Source organism: Dendropsophus ebraccatus, chromosome 8, assembly GCF_027789765.1.
Source record: "Dendropsophus ebraccatus isolate aDenEbr1 chromosome 8, aDenEbr1.pat, whole genome shotgun sequence".
NCBI classification, from domain to species: domain Eukaryota; kingdom Metazoa; phylum Chordata; class Amphibia; order Anura; family Hylidae; genus Dendropsophus; species Dendropsophus ebraccatus.
This window is the reverse complement of record NC_091461.1, coordinates 86,606,020-86,628,832: the sequence shown is the minus strand read 5'-3', so window position 1 is coordinate 86,628,832 and position 22,813 is coordinate 86,606,020. Positions and strand designations below refer to the sequence as shown.

Below are 22,813 nucleotides of genomic sequence, written 5' to 3'. Positions count from 1 at the left end.
ATCCAAAAAATGAAGCCTTGATGCAGTAGTAAGTACAGGGGGAAAAAAAAAAAGCACTTTATAAGCTTTTCCCATAATAAGTGTATATTGGTGATTTGTATAACTTTGGGGGGCAATACAATACTTTAATAAAAAATTTCACCAGACTTCTCCTTTAATACATCTGTCGGCCATCAGTATTAAATGTGGAGAGGACGTTGGTAGAAATGGGACATAATGGCAAATCCCTGCCCAATCACTTTCTTCTTGGAAAGATAAGCCACCCCTACAGCAGTGCCTAATGTGTATGTACGTCCAACAGTTGTTGAAGGTATATGGCCACCAATATACAATTTCTTTACATGGAGAATTTCAAGCATCTTTTCACTTATTAAGGCCACCGAGAAGCCGTATGTAGGTACGGCTAGTCTTAGGGTCCTATTCCACGGGCCGAGGAGGACTCGATCAATGATGTAAACAAGCGTCGATCTGCTAGATCGCCACTCGTTTACTGGTTTATTCCACGGCCCGATGATCGTTGAGCGAGGGCTGCAAGGACAGTGGCGGTCCCAGCCTGTGATTGGCTGAGCGCTCCGTCAGCTGACCGGCCATTCTGAAGATAGAGCGCGCGGGACCCGGGGATGAAGACAGCGCGGAGAAGAAGCCTGGACAGGTAATGTATGATGCTGATGCTGCTTGTCAAATCGTCGGTCGCCCGCCGTGCACCACTATTCAACCGTAGCGATGCGCGGTGGGCGAACAATGATTTTAGGTCTGGCCCTCTATTTAACCGAACGATAATCGGCCGAATCGGGCCGATCCGGCCGATTATCGTTACTGTGGAATGGTGCCCTTAGTGACAAGATCTATACGAAACTGCAATACACACGCCAAATATTTTCTTCTGATGTGATACCATAGGCTTATCCATAAGACATTTGTGAAAATACAATCATTAAAAAACTATATATTTAAAAAAAAAAAAAAAAAAGTTTTCATTAAATTAAAAAGTGTTCATTTAGAAAACCATCCGTAGACCCTAGAATTGTTACTGCAAATTTGTGGTTTCATATGCCACAGACACAGCTTGGCCCCATTCTGCACAAAGATGTGATCTGTAGCTTATTATTCTGCAAAGTGGGTTTTAAAGCTGCAATAGGGAAAAAAAAATCTGTGCTAAATGAGTTATGGTACAGACATATTCATAAAAATAATTGTAGGCATCAGCTATAGCACAGAATTCTCATGAAATATACACAATGTGAACATACCCTCAGGGTGGTTTTAAACGCACAAAAATGATTCTTTCTACAAGCTTTGGGCTATGTTAACAAATGTATTTTTGCTCAGTATTTTGCAACCAAAACCAGGAGTGGATTGAAAACACAGAAAGGCTATGTTCACACACTGTTGAAATTGAGTGGATTGCCGCCAATTGATGTTTTAAAATAATGGCAATTATTTGGCAATGTCCATTATTTGCCATTCCATTGAACATAGCCTTTCTGTGTTTTCAATCCACTCCTGGTTTGGGTGCAAAATACTGAGCAAAAATACTGTGTGGGAACATAGGTGTTTTTGCCCCAAATGCAGCATATTCTACCATTGGCTCTACAGGACACGAAAACAGACAGGAAAAGGGGATATTCAAAATGTAGTCATAATAAAAGCACACAAAAGAAACAAAGCACAAGTACCATCAAGAATAAGACTGCAGAGAAGACCTAAAAGGGCAGTATGACAAAGAAATCAACAGTCTATATGCTTTATGGGATTATATGTAGGTCACAGGGGGAGTGGGCCCCCCGCAGATTGTTACGACTGTAGCAAAAAACTAGCGTCAGGTCACATATATTACTATATTTCCCACTTTTGCTGAGGGTCTGGCATTCATTTAATAAGGCGTTTCTATAGGAGACAACACCTGCTTCATTAGTCATAGCCTTGTTATTCCATCTCTTTAGCTTTAAAACTCTAACATATGTAGTGGTCTAGCGGTCTGATAAATCAGGAAGTATTTTGGCTGACTGGTTCACTACATAGAATCAGTTACCACAGCCATAATAATATTTTTATTGCTTTAATACACAAGGCATTGTGAAACAGCAATCTCTCCCTGGCACTCTCCTCTCTCCTGGGCAAGCTTCTGCTACAAACTGCAGTTACATACTAGAGAAGCTGCCAGCGTAGAGAGCTGAGTAATGGGTTTTACACTTCTTCCAGGAGTTATAGGCTCTCAGACATTATATGACGCTTAATGATGGGATGTAAGGTCCTCCCTAGGGATACATATGGCAATGATACGGTGGTGGGGGGCACTAGAAAAAGGTCAAACAAAAAGGGTAAACTGACTATTGTTCCGGCTTGTTGGGGGGGGGGGGGGGGGGGGGGGGGGTGAAGACAACTTTAAAAACAGATGTCAGTATATATTTTATTTAAAAAAATTCATTCATTCATATTACACAGATGTAAGAATTTATATGTCTAGGGCACTTCTTCAACCGATGGCAAGTTATAACGTAACATCGTCTTTTGAGATTGTAAGATTTGTTCATCTTTATTTAAATGGTAGAAGAATATAGAGATATATAACTATGAGGCAGATAACCCTAGAACTAACCTGTGCCACCTTAACAGAATTCTGAGTGGAGCCACCGGCATGATAATCAACCTTGAACCTTTTCACCAGTTCTTCAAACCTGTAAGACAGCAGAAGAGATAGGTCAGTCAGAAGGCAGTTCCTGCGGGAGGAGTTTAGGAGCCAAAATGTAAAACTGTGGAGTTGGGATGTGGGTCAGCAGGATACACTGCGCTCATTAGTTTCTTTACAAGGTGTGAGCTGAGAAAACCAAGGGCAGGAGAACATTAAGAGACTAGAAAAGCACGACCTGCACATAAACCGCGCTGGCACAGAGACAAAGGTCTCCAAGAAAAGGAGGATGAGATTCCTTGCCCGCAAAACGCTTATTACACATGAAACTAGACTATAACTGAGCAGTAACAATAATATATTGCGTTCCTGAGGGACCTTCAAACCTGAAGCACTCTCTCATTTATGTACATATTCTGCTTTATGAGAAAGCCATATTTAGTTAACACTATGGAGCGTTGCTGGGTTCCAGTTTGGACTCTCCTGTGACTGCTGTGTCCAAGTGGGATCATAACAAGGCAGAGCATATTGAATCACGTACATGACATGTACAGAGCCAGATCTGTCACCTAACTGCAATAAAACAAAAGGTGGGAATTAACCATGAAATCAGGTAACTGCCTTTAAATCTTCACACCTCCACTTTCAGAGGGCCTGATACATATACACACACACACACACACACTTCAACGTATACACACATTATTGCTGCAACACTGGGACCTCAGACCGCTAGGCTATATCAGACTATAGCACCCATGCTATGGCATGGTCTTAAAAGGAGAAATCTAGGCACACATAAACCAGGGAGGACAGGTGGGTACGGAACCATAAGGTAAAGGTATATTTAGCGCCCCTGCAGCACTCCTGGTCACCCGCCAATCTCTATTTCCAGATCCTGTGACATCATCACTCAGCGCAGAGATGTCCACCTATCCCAATCAGTGACTGGAGTATGTGATTACGCAGTCACTGATTGGCTGAGCGTGTAGTCCCTGCTGGGTCGTAGCAAAACAGGAACCCAAGAGATACAGGAGACTGGAGGGTGACCGTGAGTTGTTGACACTGTCCCATTCTCCATTGTGCTTTGTCCAAATATGTGTTTCCACACAGAAATTCAGTTTTGGAACTCAGCAGCACTATAGCAGCAGAAAAGCCGTAATTGGGATGGGATTTAAAGGGAACATTATCAACTATGTTGAGCAACTGCTTTTTGTTTTATTGCCCGGTACGCTTATGACCTTCACCTGTATGCAAAAGAAGAGCCCGTTAAGTCTCATCGAATAGTCTCGAAACACAGGACTAGCCAGATATCCCTCAGTGAAGGTCCCAGGCAGGGGATGGCTCCTGTTAGGAAAACACCAAAACCATCGTATTAAGTGGCCCTATAAGTCAATGTAATGACAAGGAAAAAACCAAGGCCAGGTAACCATCCACATACAGCTGTTTCGGGATGTTTCCCCTCCTCAGTGTGGAGCAGGATTCTGGCTAGGTGGGAACAATGCCTAGTAGAGCCATAGGAGAAACATATCGCTGATCATTGGCTGAGACCAGCCAAACGATAACACTGCCGGCTGCTAGTGAAAGTGCTCAATGCAGTGAAATCCTAGGTGCATTACCCCCTGGGAAACATGAATATGCAAAAGAAGAGTCCAAATAGCCTCGTCAAAGAGTCTCGAAACACAGGACTAGCCCGATATTCCTCCGGGAAGGACCCAGCCAAAGCTAGTCCTGTGTTTCGAGACTTTTCGATGAGGCTCCATGGGATCTTCTTTTGCATATTCATGTTTCCCAGGGGGCAATCCACCTAGGATTTCACTGCATTAAACGCTTTCACTAGCAGCCGGCTGGTTGTTTATCGTTTGGCTGGTCTCCCTGAGATCAGCGATCAATTTCTCTTATGACCTTCACCTAGACAGTCACCAACACACACCTTTCAACAGGAAAGGCCTCAGGTTCACACCCATTGAAAGCAGTGAGCCCATGAAGGCCAGGTCCATGAAGCAGCAATCCCTCAGAGATGACAGCACAGATGAGCGCAAGTTACAGGGGCCATGTCATCAAAACACTACAGAGGTGGTTGGAAACCAAAGCAGTTTTTGCATCACAATTTACCTGTAGTGCAGATCTGAAATCTGCAGAATGTTGTGAACATGCTAGAAATTAACTTTAGATCCCAGTGGGGAAAGTCAAAATTGCAAACTGCAGTCCTATGGAAAGCCTATTGTTCACAACATGGGGTGGATTTACCTCTGTGGAATTTGGTGCAGAAAAGCTGTGAATTTTCCACAGCAGATAATCTGCAACCCTTCCGTCATGTGTGGCCATAACATAAACAAGTAGTAGGTGTCGTATGGTGAAACTTCTCAAATGCAAATTCTGGAATGTACATATGGAAGGAGTCTAACATATGACAAATCAGCAGGCGATGCAGATGAGACGAAGACGCCATATGAAAAGTGTTATTATTTGATGTATAGAAAACATGCTGGTATTTCCATGACAACCCTGCCTCTGGCATCTGGTAATAGAGAATGGGGTTTAGTGCATGACTTGTTTAGTATGATAGTGAGGGACTTCAGACAATAACGTGAAGACTTGGTTTTACCATTTGTACTAAAACACGTTTTTTTAATCTATATATGCACAAACACAAAATACAATAAAAGGCACACCCAAACATTAAGAGATCATACTAAAGCTTTATGTTACTCCAGTATTGTTAGGCTCTATTCACACTGCAACACTGCTTTTTTGAGAAATATGTATATTTTGTGTCAAATTATTATTATTATTTTTTTTTTCAGAGAAATTTGTGGTGCCTTATTTGAAGATAAACAAAGATCTCCTCTCAAATATAACCATAGAGATATTATGTAAAGAAGCTACTGCAATAGGGCCATGTCAGCAGGGCTACTTCCCTGACCTCCTTCTAATGTAAAGGATAGAAAAGCTGATTGATATAACATGAATGGGCTATACACATGTTGTGTTGCTGGGCTCACTATTGTGGTGTGCCGCATTAAAGAGGTTATCCAGCACAACAAAACCATGGCATGGCCACTTTTTCCCCTCTCTTGTCTCCAGATTGGGTGGGGTTTGGGACTCAGTTACATTGAATTTAATGGAGCTTAATTGCAAACCACACCTGAACTGGAGACAAGAGAGGGGGAAAAGTGGCCATGTTTTTGTAGTGCTGGATAACCCCTTTAAGGAGCACTGCTAAATAGTCATGTTGGGGTGGAAAGTTCACCCGATTTTAGTTAACCAGTTGACTGCATTGAAGTCATTAAACCTAATTGACCTGCTGGTATGCTCAGCAGCACTGGCATCCTTTTGCTGTGGATAACACTATATGAACCCAGCCCTACTAAGCCAAATACTACAGTATACCATATCTAAAATGCTATGTGATGCACCAGAATACTAGGAATCAAAAGAAAAAAAGTGTGTGTGTGCGTGCGTGTGTATAAAAATGTCTTTATTTATTAGGTGGTTAAATTTCTATGTATATTTTCCAAAGGGCATTTCCACATTTACAGTACAAGAAAAAAAATAAATAAATGTCAGTTTACTCAAAAGAACCTACCCCCAACCAAAAAAAAAAAAAAAAAAGAAGAAAAAAAACATGTGTTTGTATTTAAAGATATTGGAACAATGTGTACCGAGACAGGGAAATGGAACAGTCAATTCCACAGTAATATATAGAAAAAAATTATTCTTTGCCTCTATCTTACATCTGGAACTGTCTGGATAACAGCGCACCATGTTACAGAGGTCCACAGAGATACATCAATAAACTTCGTTAGAAATGCATTTTATGTTGTTGATTTAATTTTTTTTCTGATCAGATGGTCTTTACACATAAGACTTCCTGAAAATAACATGTTCCGCACACTGCCATCATTATACTAACTAGTTACTAAACCGCTGAGACACACACTGCTATTTGTAACAATTATTCAGATTTCTGACATGCCCTTGCCTTCAGAAACTCACAGGAGAAGTGTTACTACTGTGAGCCTGGAAGAGGGCCAAAACATTTCATATGGTGCCACAATCCAGCCTACATATCAAAAATTTACCAGTCCCCCTCAATGGAAACCTGAAAACATTTCATCTAAATACCCAGCTAACAGACCAAAGGATGTTTTCAATATGACCTGCCTGTCAGCTGGCCAGAGGCCCTGGTCTAAGTGTATGAAAGTTACACCAAGCTCACATTTATACCACCCACAGGAAAGTTGCCTAGACTGAGGCTGTATTCCCACGTTCCGCGTTTCTCACCGAACACGGACGTGGAATGCCTGAAGGGACTCTCCCCCGCCTGGGCAGCATCTGTAATAAGATGCTGAGAGCAAGGGAACTGTACAGATATCCACGCATATGTGTACAGTTCCCCCGCTCTCAGCATCCCACCAATATACACTTATTATGGGAAATGCTTATAAAGTACTTTTTTCCCCTGCACTTACTACTGCATCAAGGCTTCACTTCCTGGATAAAATGGTGATGTCACGACCCGACTCCCAGAGCTGTGCGGGCTGTGGCTGCTAGAGAGGATGATGGCAGAGGGATGCTCAGTGTCCCTCCAGTGCCCCCCTGTCATCATCCTCTACAGCAGCCACAGCCCACACAGCTCTGGGAGTCGGGTCGTGACATCATCCTTTTATCCAGGAAGTGACATCACCATGTTATCTAGGAAATGAAGCCTTGATGCAGAAGTGCAGGGAAAGAAGCACTTTATAAGCATTTCCCGTAATAAGTGTATATTGGCGATTGGCAATACATTACTTTAATAAAAATTTTCAACGGACTTCTGCTTTAAGCAAAGATACCCTTTTCTTGTAATTTTTTTTTTTTATGAATCAAGGTTGGGGGCAGATGACAACCATGGCTGATCCTGCTCTAATCAAGTCACGGGGAGAAGCTTTGCTGCGCCAATACAGCTAACATTAACTATTAAAATAAAGATGATTTATACAGATTTGCATGATGGCCTGACATCAAAGACCAATCCAATAGTTGGGAGAAAACCAAACAGCGTAGACTAGAGATTAGTGGATAAAACGTAAATAGACCAATAATAGGAGGAGTATGGAGGAGAGAGAAGCTGCTGATTGCCTATACACAGTATTGTACAATATAACAATACTGTACCTTTGTACTTTTTGCTCTTTAAAGGTCTACTGTATGCACAATAAATACTAAGGTTGCTCTAAAAACTGGTAACATTTGTCTTGTACTTTGAATAATATCTATATTGAAGGGCCTAGCCCCGATTTAGTCAGACACACTGGACTCAAAGTATCAATCCTAATTATCAAATGACAATATTTTTGGGGAGACCCATTTTGGCCAATAGGAGGTCAGACCTATGCCTATAGTCTTTACATAAAGAAACACTGTCTGTCAACTCATATGAAATCTGCACAAGTAGACACTATGCTAAGTATACTCTCTAGCTCACAGTTAACCATATGCCAACTTGTTAGCTTTCCAAGACAAAGATAATTGCTTTATGTCATACAAGAGAGCTATAGTTCAACAATGATTGATACGCTCATGTATATAAAGTCTTCTCTGGCTGTACAAATAATCATCATATACAGCCGCACAAATCACATAATCATTACAAGAATTGTGGGTTATAAGCATCATCTGTATACAGAGGTTGGCAGCGCCACAGTAATCACCTCTGTGGCACAGCCTTACCCTCTTACTTCTAATTCACAAAGCTTTATTCGCCTGACAGAGCATCTCATGCGGAGTTCAAGGGATGATTAGCTGCCGCGTACCCACTCTGAAAGCAAGAGGCCCATTTTCTCTAGATGACTCATTACCAGCAGAATGAAGTGTTCCAGCTTTAAATACCAAGCACTAAAAATAACACACTACAGCCGCCACCACTCGTGCCCACCCACCCCCCTTCATCTCTGCTCGTCCTGTCTCCAAGATTTCATAGGTGAAATACAACAGGGTCACCTTTCATAGAAAGAAAAAGAAACCCTGAATATGAAATGAACAGTGGAAGCTATTAAACTGAGCAATGAGAAATCTGAGGAGAAGAAATATGGCAGTTCAAGCTCCCAGTGTTTTACAGAGCAGCTCAGCGGGATATCATCCTGTGCTATGCTTACACCGTATGTACAATGTGACACTATGGAGATTCGGAAGCTTAACATATTCTTCAGCTGGTATACTGCTGCCATGCCAACAAATGATACCTAAGAGCAGCTGTCAGGGAAATGCAGTTTTCTAGAATGATGCACTTATCATTTAAGCATGATATACACTAGGTGGTGGGCAATTCACTGCTAAATGCCCCTGCATTACATTACAGCTACTTTATTTGAAGTGAATATTCAAAAAATATATAAATAATAATAATAAATAACTTTTTTTAATATTCACTGCAAATAATGTAGCTGTAGAAAAAAAAAAAAAAAAGGAAACTAACAGCAGGTTAGAAGACTTAAAACCTGCTGTCATGTTTCCGTATGACTGGGAACGCTGAGTATGGAGGTTAATTTTCTGATCTTCATTCTCAGCGTTGTTTTAAGCCCTCCTATCGAATATTTATCCAATGCTCTGCAGTCATGAGCACTGAATGACATTATATTTTTGAGGGGCGGGGCAGACGGGTGCACCAAGGGTGGTAGTCCCACCCCAGTGCACCAAACCACCTAATTTGCATACTGAATAAAGTGAATATTTACCAAAACCATTGCAGAGGGTGAAGGTAATAAGATTATCTATATTCCCAGCATAATGTGCCCTTTGGGAATAGAACAGCAGAATAGAGTCTTTTAACTTGCTGTTAGTTCCCCTTTAAGTTAAAGTGCATCTAAATGATGCTACCCCCCCCCCCAAAAAAAAAACAAAAAAAAAAAAGCTATACTAGAGCCCTTCTAGGCCTTTCACGCAGCATTGTCACGGTTTAGTTGTCACCGGGTCTTGTCATCATGGCATGGACACCCAAATTCTGGAGGACATGGATGTTTTTAGCAGAAGGTACAATTACCTGCATAAGTCCTTGTGATTGGATAAATTAACCTTTTACCTGTGTAACTATACACACCTGATTTCACCAGGACTATCTCACCATAATCAGTATACGAGTCTCACCAAGTACAGTAGGAAAAGTATTACAATGACGTGGTGAAAGTAACAGCTATCCCAGTCATAGTATCACATATGCATTATATTGCTACACTGTATTTTTCCTTCTAAACTTGATGACTCCTCAGTTCTTACTCCACTCCAAACTGTTCATATTCTATGACCGTTCAAAAAACAATAAACATCACAATGCCAAGATTTTCGGTCTAGCCCAAGATGAATAAATAGGTGTGACAATAAAAAACAGAGCCAACTTATTAAGTCTATCCCAAAGGAAGGCTCCCCTTATTACCTCATGAAACCACATCCTGTCCTGCGGGCCAGCTGATTTATTAAGCTAGGCAGGAATAGGGGGGCACCAAGAGATCAAAGTACACAAAGGACGTCAAAGGGATATGCTCTGTGAAAGTCAAGATGATCCCTGACTAATAAGGCTAATAAAGAACAGCAGCTCTCAGAGGAAAAGTCACAGATGCCAGAGTGTGGCAGCTTTAATGGATCAACCAAACTTACAAAGTCAAAGTAACATTTTAGATTTTCCAGGACACATTTACTTTCACTTGGGCTGTATTCACACTCCGTTGTGGCAATCGTGTATCCCACAATATTTTAAGAGCATTGTCCATACACACACACGCGCCAAACGTGCTTACACTGTTTCAGAGCTGATCTCAATCTTATTGGCATCAAAAGTAATGCCCTCAACATGTGCAAAACTCAAATATCAAGAGTGGATTCATCAAAGCATATATACTGAACACAGAAACAAAAAGAGAAAAGTGCTCAGGATTGCATTGAAAAGGGGTTGCTTTTTCTATTTTTGGGGGTTGTCTTCTCTAAGATAACGGCTGCTAGGCATACAGAAGACAGAAATTCATCACATGGACTCTTGTCTGGATATAGGGTGGTCTTCTCAAAGAGGTGGTCTCTTGGATTCTTACCATACAAAAAATTCTGACTGATATCAATCATGCATGGCCTTTAGTGGTCAAACATATTTCATTGACCAAAATAAGTAGATTAAGTGTGTCTGACTAACAGAAATGCCTTTCCCGCCAATATCTGATCAGAGCATTTAATCAATGTGAGAGGTTAAGTAGCGTAAGCACTCTAGATTACCATCGGCAGTCAGACTACACGGCTGGAAAAGCATTTAATCTGTTCCATTTTATTTGATGCTGGTAAATCTATCACTGCTTTCAATGTTTGGGAAATTCTTCAAGACAACTGTGCCACCAAGTGGTCAGATTACACAATGTATGTGTCTTTATTCTATGGGTCTATTGGTAAATTAATTGACAATATAGGGGGGATTGAAGCAGTTGCCCAACAATTTTTTTCTCCTCTGGTTTCCCGGACATCTATCCTCTGTTTCTGCTTTTTGGGTTGTTTACATTAAGAACTTCCAGGTTACAGGGGTTAACAGTGACATCACAGCTCTGCAAGCCTGTAGCTCCACCCCCTCCTCTCTGAATCTAGCTCCACCCACAGGGAGGAAATGTCAGCCTTCCTACAAGAGTCTTTTGAGCAGCATGGTGGCTCAGTGTCTGCCAATTACTTATATTATCAAATAAACTAGTTTTCTGACTCCTTTATCTGTTGTAGGACTACACACCTCAGCCCACATGTACATGTTAGGAATTGTAGTCCTGGATTACATATACACCACAGTAGCCATTGTACAGGTGTGTAGGGTTTCAATGAGCCAGGATTCTGTTGCAGGTTTACCTCAGCACGAAATACTGAAAAATAGTGAGGCGTTTTGATCCATTTTTCCATTGACTTCCATTGTAAAAAAAAAAAGGGGATCCATTTTTTTTTGACAGACACAAAAACATAGCTGACACTACTTTTGTGTCCGTTAAAAAAATGAATCAGTTTTTTTTTACAATGGAAGTCAATGGAAAAACGGATGCACACAAATGCATCCGTTTTTTGCAAAAAACGGATGAAAAAAAAACGGATAGCAAAAACGCAGTGTGAACCTAGTCTGACTGACATGAGGTGAAGTGGCATGTCTCCTCTCCATATGACACCGCCCTAACATTGTACATCTTTATAGTACAATAATAACAATGTTGTTCCTTTATTTATATAGCTCCAACCTATTCTGCAGTGCTGTACAGAGATTGTAGTCACTCATCTTGGTCCCTGTCCCCAGTGGGACTCACAATGCTTTGGAGTGTGTAATAAAATGCATGCAGACATTGGAGCACTGTATTATCCTCGGTGGCATTTGATCCCCGGACTTCAACGCTACAAGGCAACATGGCTAACCTCTGTGCCACCCACAACATAGCTATCAGCTCCTGGTCTCCTCCATGTCCTGCTGCTGCAGTTTCTACTGGGATCAGATGTTCGCTCCTCCTACAGGAGTGGGGCTAAATTAAATTAGAGTGGATTCATGCCCCAGCCACCTGATCACTCACTGTTTCCTCACTGGCAGGAGCAGGAAACAGACAGGGACTGTGACATCACAGGAAGTATAGAAAACAGTCTATGTAGAATATACAATACCCACAGGGGTCAGTGCAAGGCTAATTTATTGAAAAATCCCGGACAACCCCTTTAATTAGACAATACCTGCTGCAGCCGAAAGCAATCGGGTGCAAAGCCGGAATCAGTGTCATTACGGCGCTGACCCGGGGGCGTCTCAGGACGCGGGGATCGCTCCTCCGCGACCCCTCCCACTAGACACCAGGGATGGGCTGCAATAAAAACTTAATTACCGGGCACGGCGATCGGACCATGCCCGCTAATTGCCGCGGTCTCGAGCTACATAAAGCAACCGGGACCGCGGTGGTTCGGGGTGCAGCCGCCACGTGGCCCCGCTCTGGACTCCCCTAGGCGGCTCAGGACGTACCTGTACGCCCATGGTCATCTAGGGGTTAAGGGTACGTTCACATGAACCAACTCTGCGAGTTTTGCAGCGAGATCCGCTACGAGTTAAGGTCCTGGCAGACCCCTGGGACTACATACTTTTCTTTGCAGCCGCCCCCTTAACCCCTTCGGCTCCCACTCCGCTGTCTGTATAGACATTACCTCTCTCCTCGCTGCACGGGGTCCCAGCGTCCTGCCCCCCCCCCCCTTCCAGCCAGTCAGTGTGTTGCCCAGCCGCAGCCATTGATTGGAAGGGTGGGAGAGCCGGACGCCGTGACCCCGTGCAGCAAGGAGAGAGGTAATGTATATAGGTAAAGACAGCGCGGAGCCGAAGGGGTTAAGGGGGCAGGTGAATTACATACTCACAGCAGTCTTTCAGATCGCTGCAAGTATGTAGTCCCAGCGAGATTTCCACTGCAAGTAGGTACGTGTGAACGTACCCCTAAAGAGGTTTCCAGCGCTACAAAAACATGGCAAACCACACCTGACCTGGAGACAAGAGCGGTGCTGTCTCTGGAAGAAAGTGGCCATGTTTAGTAGCGCTGGATAACCCCTTTAAGCTGCATTTTCAGTATGTCAAGTTCCTTTAAGTCATTTAGTTAAGAAATCTAAGGATTTAGTCAATTTAGGGAAAATGTTCTGGCTCCCCAAACTCATTTACATCTCTAGAACTATGCCACTTTATATTCTGACTCACAGGCTAACCATTTTAGATTAGAGAACACTAACACACAAATAGGGCAAGAAATTAAAAAGAAAATCCATCTGCTGCTGCCCATAGCCACTAATCAAAGCTCAGGTTTTATTTTAACAGCGCTCATATAGAAATGAAACCCGAGCTGTGATTGGTTACTATGCGATTGTTTATTCAAAAAGGGGGGGGGGGGCGCAGATTCACTTTTAGATAAGTGTTCTGGATGAACGTATATAAAAAGCTTATTCATTTAGGAACTAGGGAAAAAAAAAATGTATGAAGCTATTTGTGCATATAGCTATACTGCAGGTAAGCATTACATAAATATCACTAAATACATATATCACACAAGATCTCCAAGCGAGAAATCGAGAAAGATACAGACTCCTGGAGCAATGGCACCACCTGGTGGGTTACATATGTATTCACACAGAATATAGCTTATGCTAATTCCATATAATGAATGTCCTACAAAGGAAGCTACTGCTGTCCATAACATTGCAGCCCATCTAAGACCACCTGGATGTTCCACAATACTACTGGGAAACTGTTCTATAAGCCAAATGTGGGTATTACAGTACAAATACACAATGCCATGTTCTGAGGAAAAAAAACACTGCATGCCAACACCAAAGCCTCACCCCAACTGTGAACCATGGTGGAGACAGCATGATTTTTTGGGGTTACTTTGCTTCCTCAGAGGCAAAGATACTATTTAGGGAACACAGTAAGAAGTGGTCGGCACTACAGCCTGGAGCTAGACCTTGAACAGCAACCAGATCGTATTTGGGAAAATGTGCGGTGGTGCTAGTTATGAATACAGTCTCTGTGGCATGCAAGAAATAACGAGGAAATGAAGAAACTGCACTCACCGGCACGGGTGAAGACTTCTTTTTTATTTCTTAAGTGCGGACATCATGGAGCAGACGCCAGCTGGGTGCGGGTAACAGGCTTGTTTCGCGCGTAGCGCTTCAACGGACCCTCCCCCTTTGCTACGTGGCCCCGTCTAAATATGCTAAACAAGGTGACGTATGTGAACATGTGATAACATATAAACAACATATAAAAAGGAGAAAGCAACCAATTTAAAAACAATCGGACACACATTTCATATCAAGAAACTACGGTCTATTCTATCATTTAAGCCGCCCGGACCCTCGGCTTCGGTATACAGGATCCACTTTGTCTCGGCTTTCATTAGGAGGCGATGGCCATCTTCCCCTATTCGGGGCTTAACTCTTTCTATTCCTGCAAATTTTATATCTGTCAAATTGCTACTATGTGCCTCCTTCATATGATTAATGAATCTAGGGGCACCAGAACCAGTTCTCAGGGAGTAGAAGTGTTCCCTAATGCGGGTATGCAATGGCCTCTTAGTCTTGCCTATGTAAAACCTATGCCTACATAGACCACAGACTTGGTTTTACAACAAATAAAGTCATTAATATGTATCTGCCGACCATTAATGTTAAGACTTGTGCTTTTGTGCATATGAGTGCACCATTTACAAGAACCACATTTATGATTACCTTTTAGATCATGTTGTAACCATGCTGTGCTGTTTTCTTTAGTTGTCTTCATTTTACTATGTACTAATATATCTTTTATACTTTTGCTCCGTCTGAAGGTAACAAAGGGTTTTTTAATGAAAGCCGAGACAAAGTGGATCCTGTATACCGAAGCCGAGGGTCCGGGCGGCTTAAATGATAGAATAGACCGTAGTTTCTTGATATGAAATGTGTGTCCGATTGTTTTTAAATTGGTTGCTTTCTCCTTTTTATATGTTGTTTATATGTTATCACATGTTCACATACGTCACCTTGTTTAGCATATTTAGACGGGGCCACGTAGCAAAGGGGGAGGGTCCGTTGAAGCGCTACGCGCGAAACAAGCCTGTTACCCGCACCCAGCTGGCGTCTGCTCCATGATGTCCGCACTAAAGAAATAAAAAAGAAGTCTTCACCCGTGCCGGTGAGTGCAGTTTCTTCATTTCCTCGTTATTTCTTGCATGCCACAGAGACTGTATTCATAACTAGCACCACCGCACATTTTCCCAAATACGATCTGGTTGCTGTTCAAGGTCTAGCTCCAGGCTGTAGTGCCGACCACTTCTTACTGTGTTTTATATGAACTCTTGCGCTTTGGTCTGAGCACACAGCTATATATACGGAGCATATACCGCTACGTTTGTGCATCACTTGACAATGGAAATAGATAACAGTGATGCGAACACAAATGCACCCAGAGGGGATATGAACACTCCTATTAGTGCCGGACGAGCAGACGTCAGTTTGTTCTTCAGATCATGTGATCTCAGCGATCCATTACAGCTGATGACCAATAAAAATCTGGAATTTAAAATCCAGAATTTAGCCGAGAAGGAGATGCGGTTATTCTGGACTACACACTCATTAAAATCTTACTGGGAATGCAAACGTGTACCCAGAGGGCTACGGTGCTATAAGGAAGCATCCCAATTTACTGATGACCCAGAATTTATGGCTATATGGACACAGATCCACCAGGAACACTCTATGCGAATCTTGGAGGTTGTCACCACACGCAATGAACAAGAATATACAACAGTCACTAATGACCTGTGTCGCGCAAAAATGGAACTAAAAACTAGACTACCAGAAGATCAATATCATGCTTTCATTATAAAGTTGGAGAAGAAATTAGCATCTCTACAGGATGTAATTAAGGGACAAAAAAGAGATAAATTTTTGAGGGACAAATCTGATTACGAGACCGATAAGGTGTTTCTGAAGAAAAATAAAAACATTAATAAGAAACAAAGGAAAAACAGATCCAAAGCTCGCGTGAGGAGCGATTTTTGGACAACAGACTCTGATTCGAGTCTGTCAGATTCTACTCCCACAGCAAGATCTAAACCTAAACCTAAACCAACTGAAAACAAGGAACCAGGAGCCTCAAATATCCCTTTAGACGGAAGGTTAGACGTGGCAGAAAGAAAAGAACCAGAGAAAGGAGCATCGGTCAAAAGAAAGACAGTATCGTGGAGACATTAAATGTAGATCTGGACTTAGAAAATAACGCTATGAAAGTAATTAACCTGACGGACAGTCCTTTGGACGCAGCGACAACATCCCTTCTATCCAAAGGATTGAACTTCTGCCTACCAGGGCACTTTGATATCGTAGAATTTGAGACTGATTTATTTAAAGGTGTCCGTAAATTAAATTTAAAGAAGTTTTTTTCTAATAAAGTTTCAGCATGTGAAAAACGTGAAGGTGAAACATGTCCCAGGATAGGTCCGTTAGGTTTCATTGCCCCAGGATTAGAAACTACTGATGAATTAAAATGTGTGGCTATGTTGATGGAGTTAGCAGGTGACGTTAACCCTACATCTACTGACGTAGAGATAGAAGATACTAATTTTACTAAGGGTGTAAAATCCACATTCTCACCCCCCATTGCCCCTGGTAGTAGCCTAGATCTTTTTTATAAAAAGGTTATGGACGATGTCCGTGCACTAATCTACCCTACAGATAAAAATAATCTCACTAGTGCCGAATGGCATGCCCTACAAAAATTAAGGAAAAGGGATGATCTCATAATAAAAGGGGCGGACAAGGGGGGAGGAGTAGTTGTTATGTCAATAGACTATTACCGTACAGAGGCCCTCCGCCAACTTTCAGACGCCATGAACTACCAAGAACTCCAAGAAAATCCCATGAGAAAAATCTCCTCTAAACTACAGTCCTTTCTGAGAAGGCATGTTGAAAGGGGTGTTATTTCTGAGAATACTGCACGTAAAATTTTGCCTCTATCCTATAGTACTCCTCACTGGTATTTCCTCCCTAAGATACACAAGACGCTGCACAATCCTCCAGGCCGTCCTATTGTTGCCGGAGTAGGATCGATTTTGGAACCCTTATCTCAGTATGTGGATTGGCTTTTAAGCCCCCTGCTTGAGAGGGTCCCCTCTCTGGTTAGGGATACTAATGAATTTTTAACCGGCCTGGAGGATTGTGCATGCGAGGAACATGTGCTTTTGGCCACAATCGACGTGGAGTCGCTCTACACACGTATCCCGCATCGCTTAGGGATTGACAGCATTCGTGAACTTCTGGAAAAAACAGATAGAAGTGGGGAATACATTAATTTTGTTTGTGAGGCACTAGATTTAATTTTGTCCAACAACACTTTTATGTTTGAAAACAGATGGTATCTCCAAACATCTGGAGTCGCCATGGGCACTCCAGTGGCATGCATTGTGGCCAATTTATTTTTGGCAGTTTTTGAAATGCATTTTATTTTCAGCACAAAAAATCCTTATTCAAGATACATCCACAGATATTCACGTTTTGTGGATGATATCTTTATAATTTGGACAGGATCAGAAGTGGACTTTGAGGAGTTTGTGAGCTATCTCAATCAAGAGAATACTATGAACATGTTGTTCACTAGCAAAATTAGTTCTCATGAGATGGAGTTCTTGGATGTGATGGTGTCTGTGAAAAATGGTAAAGTAGAAACAAAAGGATACAGGAAACCTACAGCATCTAATGCTCTACTCCATTTTAATAGCTACCATACGGACGCAACGAAGAAAGCAGTGCCCTATGGGCAATTTCTCCGGTTGCGCCGCATCAATAGTACAGAGGAATCATTCAAAACACAGGCAGCAGCGCTTAAGCAACGATTCATTGACAGGGGCTATCCCGAAAAATTAATTAATGAATCGCTGCATAAGGCAACACAAAAAAATCGCCATGTGTTACTCCACAATGCCACCAAACCTAAAAGATATAAAAACAATAATACCGATGACCGGCTAGCGTTCTCCTTTAAACTGTCACCAATGGCCCCACAGATCCGTAGAGCCATCAATAAATATTGGTACCTGATAGAGAACGATACAGTACTCAAAGAACAAGCAATAAAAAAACCCTTTGTTACCTTCAGACGGAGCAAAAGTATAAAAGATATATTAGTACATAGTAAAATGAAGACAACTAAAGAAAACAGCACAGCATGGTTACAACATGATCTAAAAGGTAATCATAAATGTGGTTCTTGTAAATGGTGCACTCATATGCACAAAAGCACAAGTCTTAACATTAATGGTCGGCAGATACATATTAATGACTTTATTTGTTGTAAAACCAAGTCTGTGGTCTATGTAATCTTCTGCGATTGCGGAAGGTTTTACATAGGCAAGACTAAGAGGCCATTGCATACCCGCATTAGGGAACACTTCTACTCCCTGAGAACTGGTTCTGGTGCCCCTAGATTCATTAATCATATGAAGGAGGCACATAGTAGCAATTTGACAGATATAAAATTTGCAGGAATAGAAAGAGTTAAGCCCCGAATAGGGGAAGATGGCCATCGCCTCCTAATGAAAGCCGAGACAAAGTGGATCCTGTATACCGAAGCCGAGGGTCCGGGCGGCTTAAATGATAGAATAGACCGTAGTTTCTTGATATGAAATGTGTGTCCGATTGTTTTTAAATTGGTTGCTTTCTCCTTTTTATATGTTGTTTATATGTTATCACATGTTCACATACGTCACCTTGTTTAGCATATTTAGACGGGGCCACGTAGCAAAGGGGGAGGGTCCGTTGAAGCGCTACGCGCGAAACAACCCTGTTACCCGCACCCAGCTGGCGTCTGCTCCATGATGTCCGCACTTAAGAAATAAAAAAGAAGTCTTCACCCGTGCCGGTTAGTGCAGTTTCTTCATTTCCTTACTATTTAGGGAACATTTAAATGAATTTAAAACATATATTTTACAGGGGAATATAGAGGCAGCAGTCCATAACCTCAAGCTAAAGAGATGATGGGTGACACAACGAGACCTTGACCTGAAGCACACAATTAACTAAAGAATGGCTGACTTGGCCATTCCACAACAACTGCTGACCTTAACCCTATGAGATGCTGCGGCATGGCCTGAACAGGGCTGTGTACACAAGAATTCTAGAAATACTGATTAACTAAACATCTGCAGGGAGAAATAGTCTAACATTTCTACCAGACATTGCGCAAACTTTATTTGCAGCTACAGGAAACATTTGGTGAGGGCGGTTAAAGGGAAACCTACAGGTTTAACTTCGTGCAAATGTACCGTTGCATAAATTGCTGAAAACAGTAATAACAGCGCAGGCTTTCTGCAAAGCCACAGACTTTTCAGGACCAGACAATAGAGGATGGCCTGGCCTGATGAATTATCGGGGACAGACAAGTGTGTGTTCATCGATTACCTGGGGAAGGTGGCACCGGGATGCATTATGGAGAAAACAGCAAGCCACACAACAAAACCAATTCAGAAAAGGTTTGAAGAGCGTGATAAGGCGCTCAAGAGGTTGACATTGCAACTAAATTTCCAGAGCAATTTTGCGGCTATGAGGGAAATCTTCACAATATTAGCCATGTGGCTTCAATCCTACTGGTGTATACAGCATTTATTTCTTCTAAGTTTTGATTACAATATGGGATATGATCAAAAAGAATATAATGGGCGAAAGCTTTCATATCTTTAAAGGAGAAGTCTGGCAGATTATAACATCCGGCAGCCAGCAGGGGAGAAACTGATTACAAGTACTAACTTACTGTATTTTACGACTTATAAAACGACTTTTTGTTCCCAAGAAATCATCTTAAGAGGTAGGGGGTCATCTTATACGCCGGGTATGGTCCCCCCCTTACGGTGGGGGAGCTAAAAAAAAAAAAAAAAAAAAAAAAAAAAAAATGGGTGAATCCCCACCATATGGGGCAATCACTATATATATAAAAAAAAAAAACTTCTACTTACCAGTGACCCGTTCCCGACGCAGGCGAGCATCTCATAGGAGAAACTCCGAGACACTCGGCTGCCGGGAGAGCTTCAGGAGAATGATAAGAGGCTTCAGAAGTCCCAAAAGCTTCTGTCATTCTCCAAAAGCTCTCCAGGCAGCTGAGCATCTCAGAGCTTCTCCAATCAGACGCTCGGCTGCCCAAGAGAGCTTCGGGGACCTCCAGCGCAGGCAGTGTACATCACACTGCCTGCCCCGGGAACGGGACAAGAGACATGTGGCTGCCAGGAATGGGTCACAGGTGAGTTAATTGTTGTTTTTTCCCCTTTAGCTGCAGTTAACCCCTGCCTGAGCGCAGCAGGGATCCAGGTAGTAAACCCTGCTGCAGTCAGGCAGGGGTTAAAATTTTCTGGCCTATAAGGCAAACCCCTGACAATCTGCTTAAAAGTCTGGGGTCGCCTTATATGCCAGAAAATACGGTATCTCTCCCTGTAGGGAGCTGCCTCGGGACCCCTGCCAGAAGGCATTTTCCCCCAAGTTGTAATGTCATCAGGCCTGTCCCGGCCAATGGACTGGCCGCCCAGCCAATCAGTGACTGGAGCGGCATCCCGCTGCTCACCGTGGGCATGGGGAAAGGTAAGTTAGTACTTGTGATTTCCCTCCTGCCAGCTGCCAGATTTTATAATCCACTGGACTTCACATTTAATACAGTGGATAAAGAAACTCCAATGTATTATAATCCCTACCACACCATGCACTGGCAGAAATGGGAGCCTAGCCTAAAGGTTGGTGATACGGATACACTGGCCAGTCACATTCACTGTTATTTTATATGACACAACATGATGGGGTTGGGCTGTGCGGTTCTTTTTAATGCGTCAGATATTGGCCTTAACCCGAGACCTTAGCTGCCAAATGAGGAACCTGGAGCCAGGCTGTCCCAATATGAATGGCCCACTGTCAGAAGCAAAATGAGCGAGACACGGTGTGCTCTCCAGGCATCTCTGTATTAGATACAATGCTAGGGTATGTTTTGCTGTAATATTTTTGTTATTCTCCAAGAAAATACATACATAAGTTGACAATAGGGTGTTACCATTTACCTTGTCAATGAGGTTTGTCTCTACACATTCAGACAGCGTCTAAATGAACAGTGTTGTAGTATGAAGGAGCACAATTTGCAAGAGGAATGAATAGCAAATAGTCAGTTCTGTGCATTTCAAGTCTGCCTTTCTGGTTTTCATATTTTTTTTATTTTTTGGGGGGGCTTGTGTGCCATTGTAATATAGCTTTATACAGGGAAGGCATATAGATAAAAGGGGCTAAAAGGGAATGTTTCAAGTAATTCATTTTTTTTTACTTTAAAATTTTGTTTAGTCACTGGAAAGATCTTAAGCTTCTTGGGGGGGGGGGGGTATTCCCATCTCAAATAATAGAACTATATAACCACAGCCAGACCAGTGCTTTTAGAGCAGAGCACTGATTGATAACCTAGACAACAAGCTGTCATCAATGGGAGGGAAAGACATTTAGTAGGAAGGTAAGTTTGCTAAATTTATGTATTTGTAAATAAATAAATAAATAAATAAGTGTTTATGTATTTTTCCCCCTGTAACTGGGGTTGAACTGTTAGCAGATTCAGATTAGGCCTGCAGGAAGGTAAGAGGCTGTATTTCCCATGTAACTGGAGCTAAGGTCCAGAAGCACCCTGACACCTGAGGAGACAAGTATTAGGCCCCGTTCCCACTGAGCAAAGCTAGCGGAATTCCGCGACGGAATTGTCCGCCGCGGAATGCCGTTAGCCTCCCGCTCATAATGGGACTCTATGGGAGGCGCGCGCTGCTGCTCTATACGCGCTGAAGAATGAACATGTTCATTCTTCAGCGCGGACAGGGCAGGAGCGCGCGCCTCCCATAGAGTCCCATTATGAGCGGGAGGCTAACGGCATTCCGCGGCGGACAATTCCGTCGCGGAATTCCGCTAGCTTTGCTCAGTGGGAACGGGGCCTTATGGTAGCTTGCCGAGCTGTACAAATGTGAACAGTCTCTGCCTTCACAGAGCTCACAGCTCCAGACTCTGTAAGGATGTTCGTAAAAAGACCAGGCAAACTCACAGATGGACCAGGCAGATATTTTTTTTTCACCTGGCAGTCTATAAGGTTCTAAATTCAACACGGGAAGGGGACGATTCACAGACATAACATACATTACAAAGTTGTATAACTTTGTAATGTGTGTTATTCTGTGAATAATTGCTGAGCGCCGCACTACCCCTTTGAGTGTCAACTTTAATAGTAGGCTTCTACAACAAATGTTCAGTCCTTCAAGCAACGGAGTAAAATAAGAAGTACCCTTTAAAATAAAGTATATAGCAACTGAACAAAAACAGAGTTTGGTAAACGCCTGTCTGAGCAAATGTTATGAAACCCAAACCCCCATAACACTGGTTCATAGCAACCCTGGTATTAGTTTCCCCCCATATGATCCAAACTTAGCTTCTAAAACCACAAAATGCCTTGTAATTTCCTCTGCTAACACACATCCTAAAAGCAGGATTTTTCCTTCCACAGTTTTTCTCACTGTGAGTGATTCTCATTATGGAGTCAAATATTGAAGTCTTCCTACAACGTAAAGTGTTAGAGAAAAAAAAAAAAAACATTAAAGCAACTCTGTACGCACAAGCTGACCGACCCCCCCCCCCCCCCAAACCACTTGTACCTTCAGA

The 22,813-nt window shown here is 42.4% G+C and overlaps 1 protein-coding gene across 2 annotated transcripts in view; it reads right to left on the bottom strand.

The window, feature by feature from the left end:
• ADK (adenosine kinase) overlaps positions 1 to 22,813 on the bottom strand; it is a 138,635-nt gene that overhangs the window by 62,592 nt on the left and 53,230 nt on the right. For both annotated transcript variants that reach the window (XM_069980842.1, XM_069980843.1), the window contains exon 4: positions 2,600 to 2,678. In XM_069980842.1, coding sequence (XP_069836943.1) covers positions 2,600 to 2,678 — 79 coding nt within the window. The remainder of the gene's footprint in view (positions 1 to 2,599; positions 2,679 to 22,813) is intronic.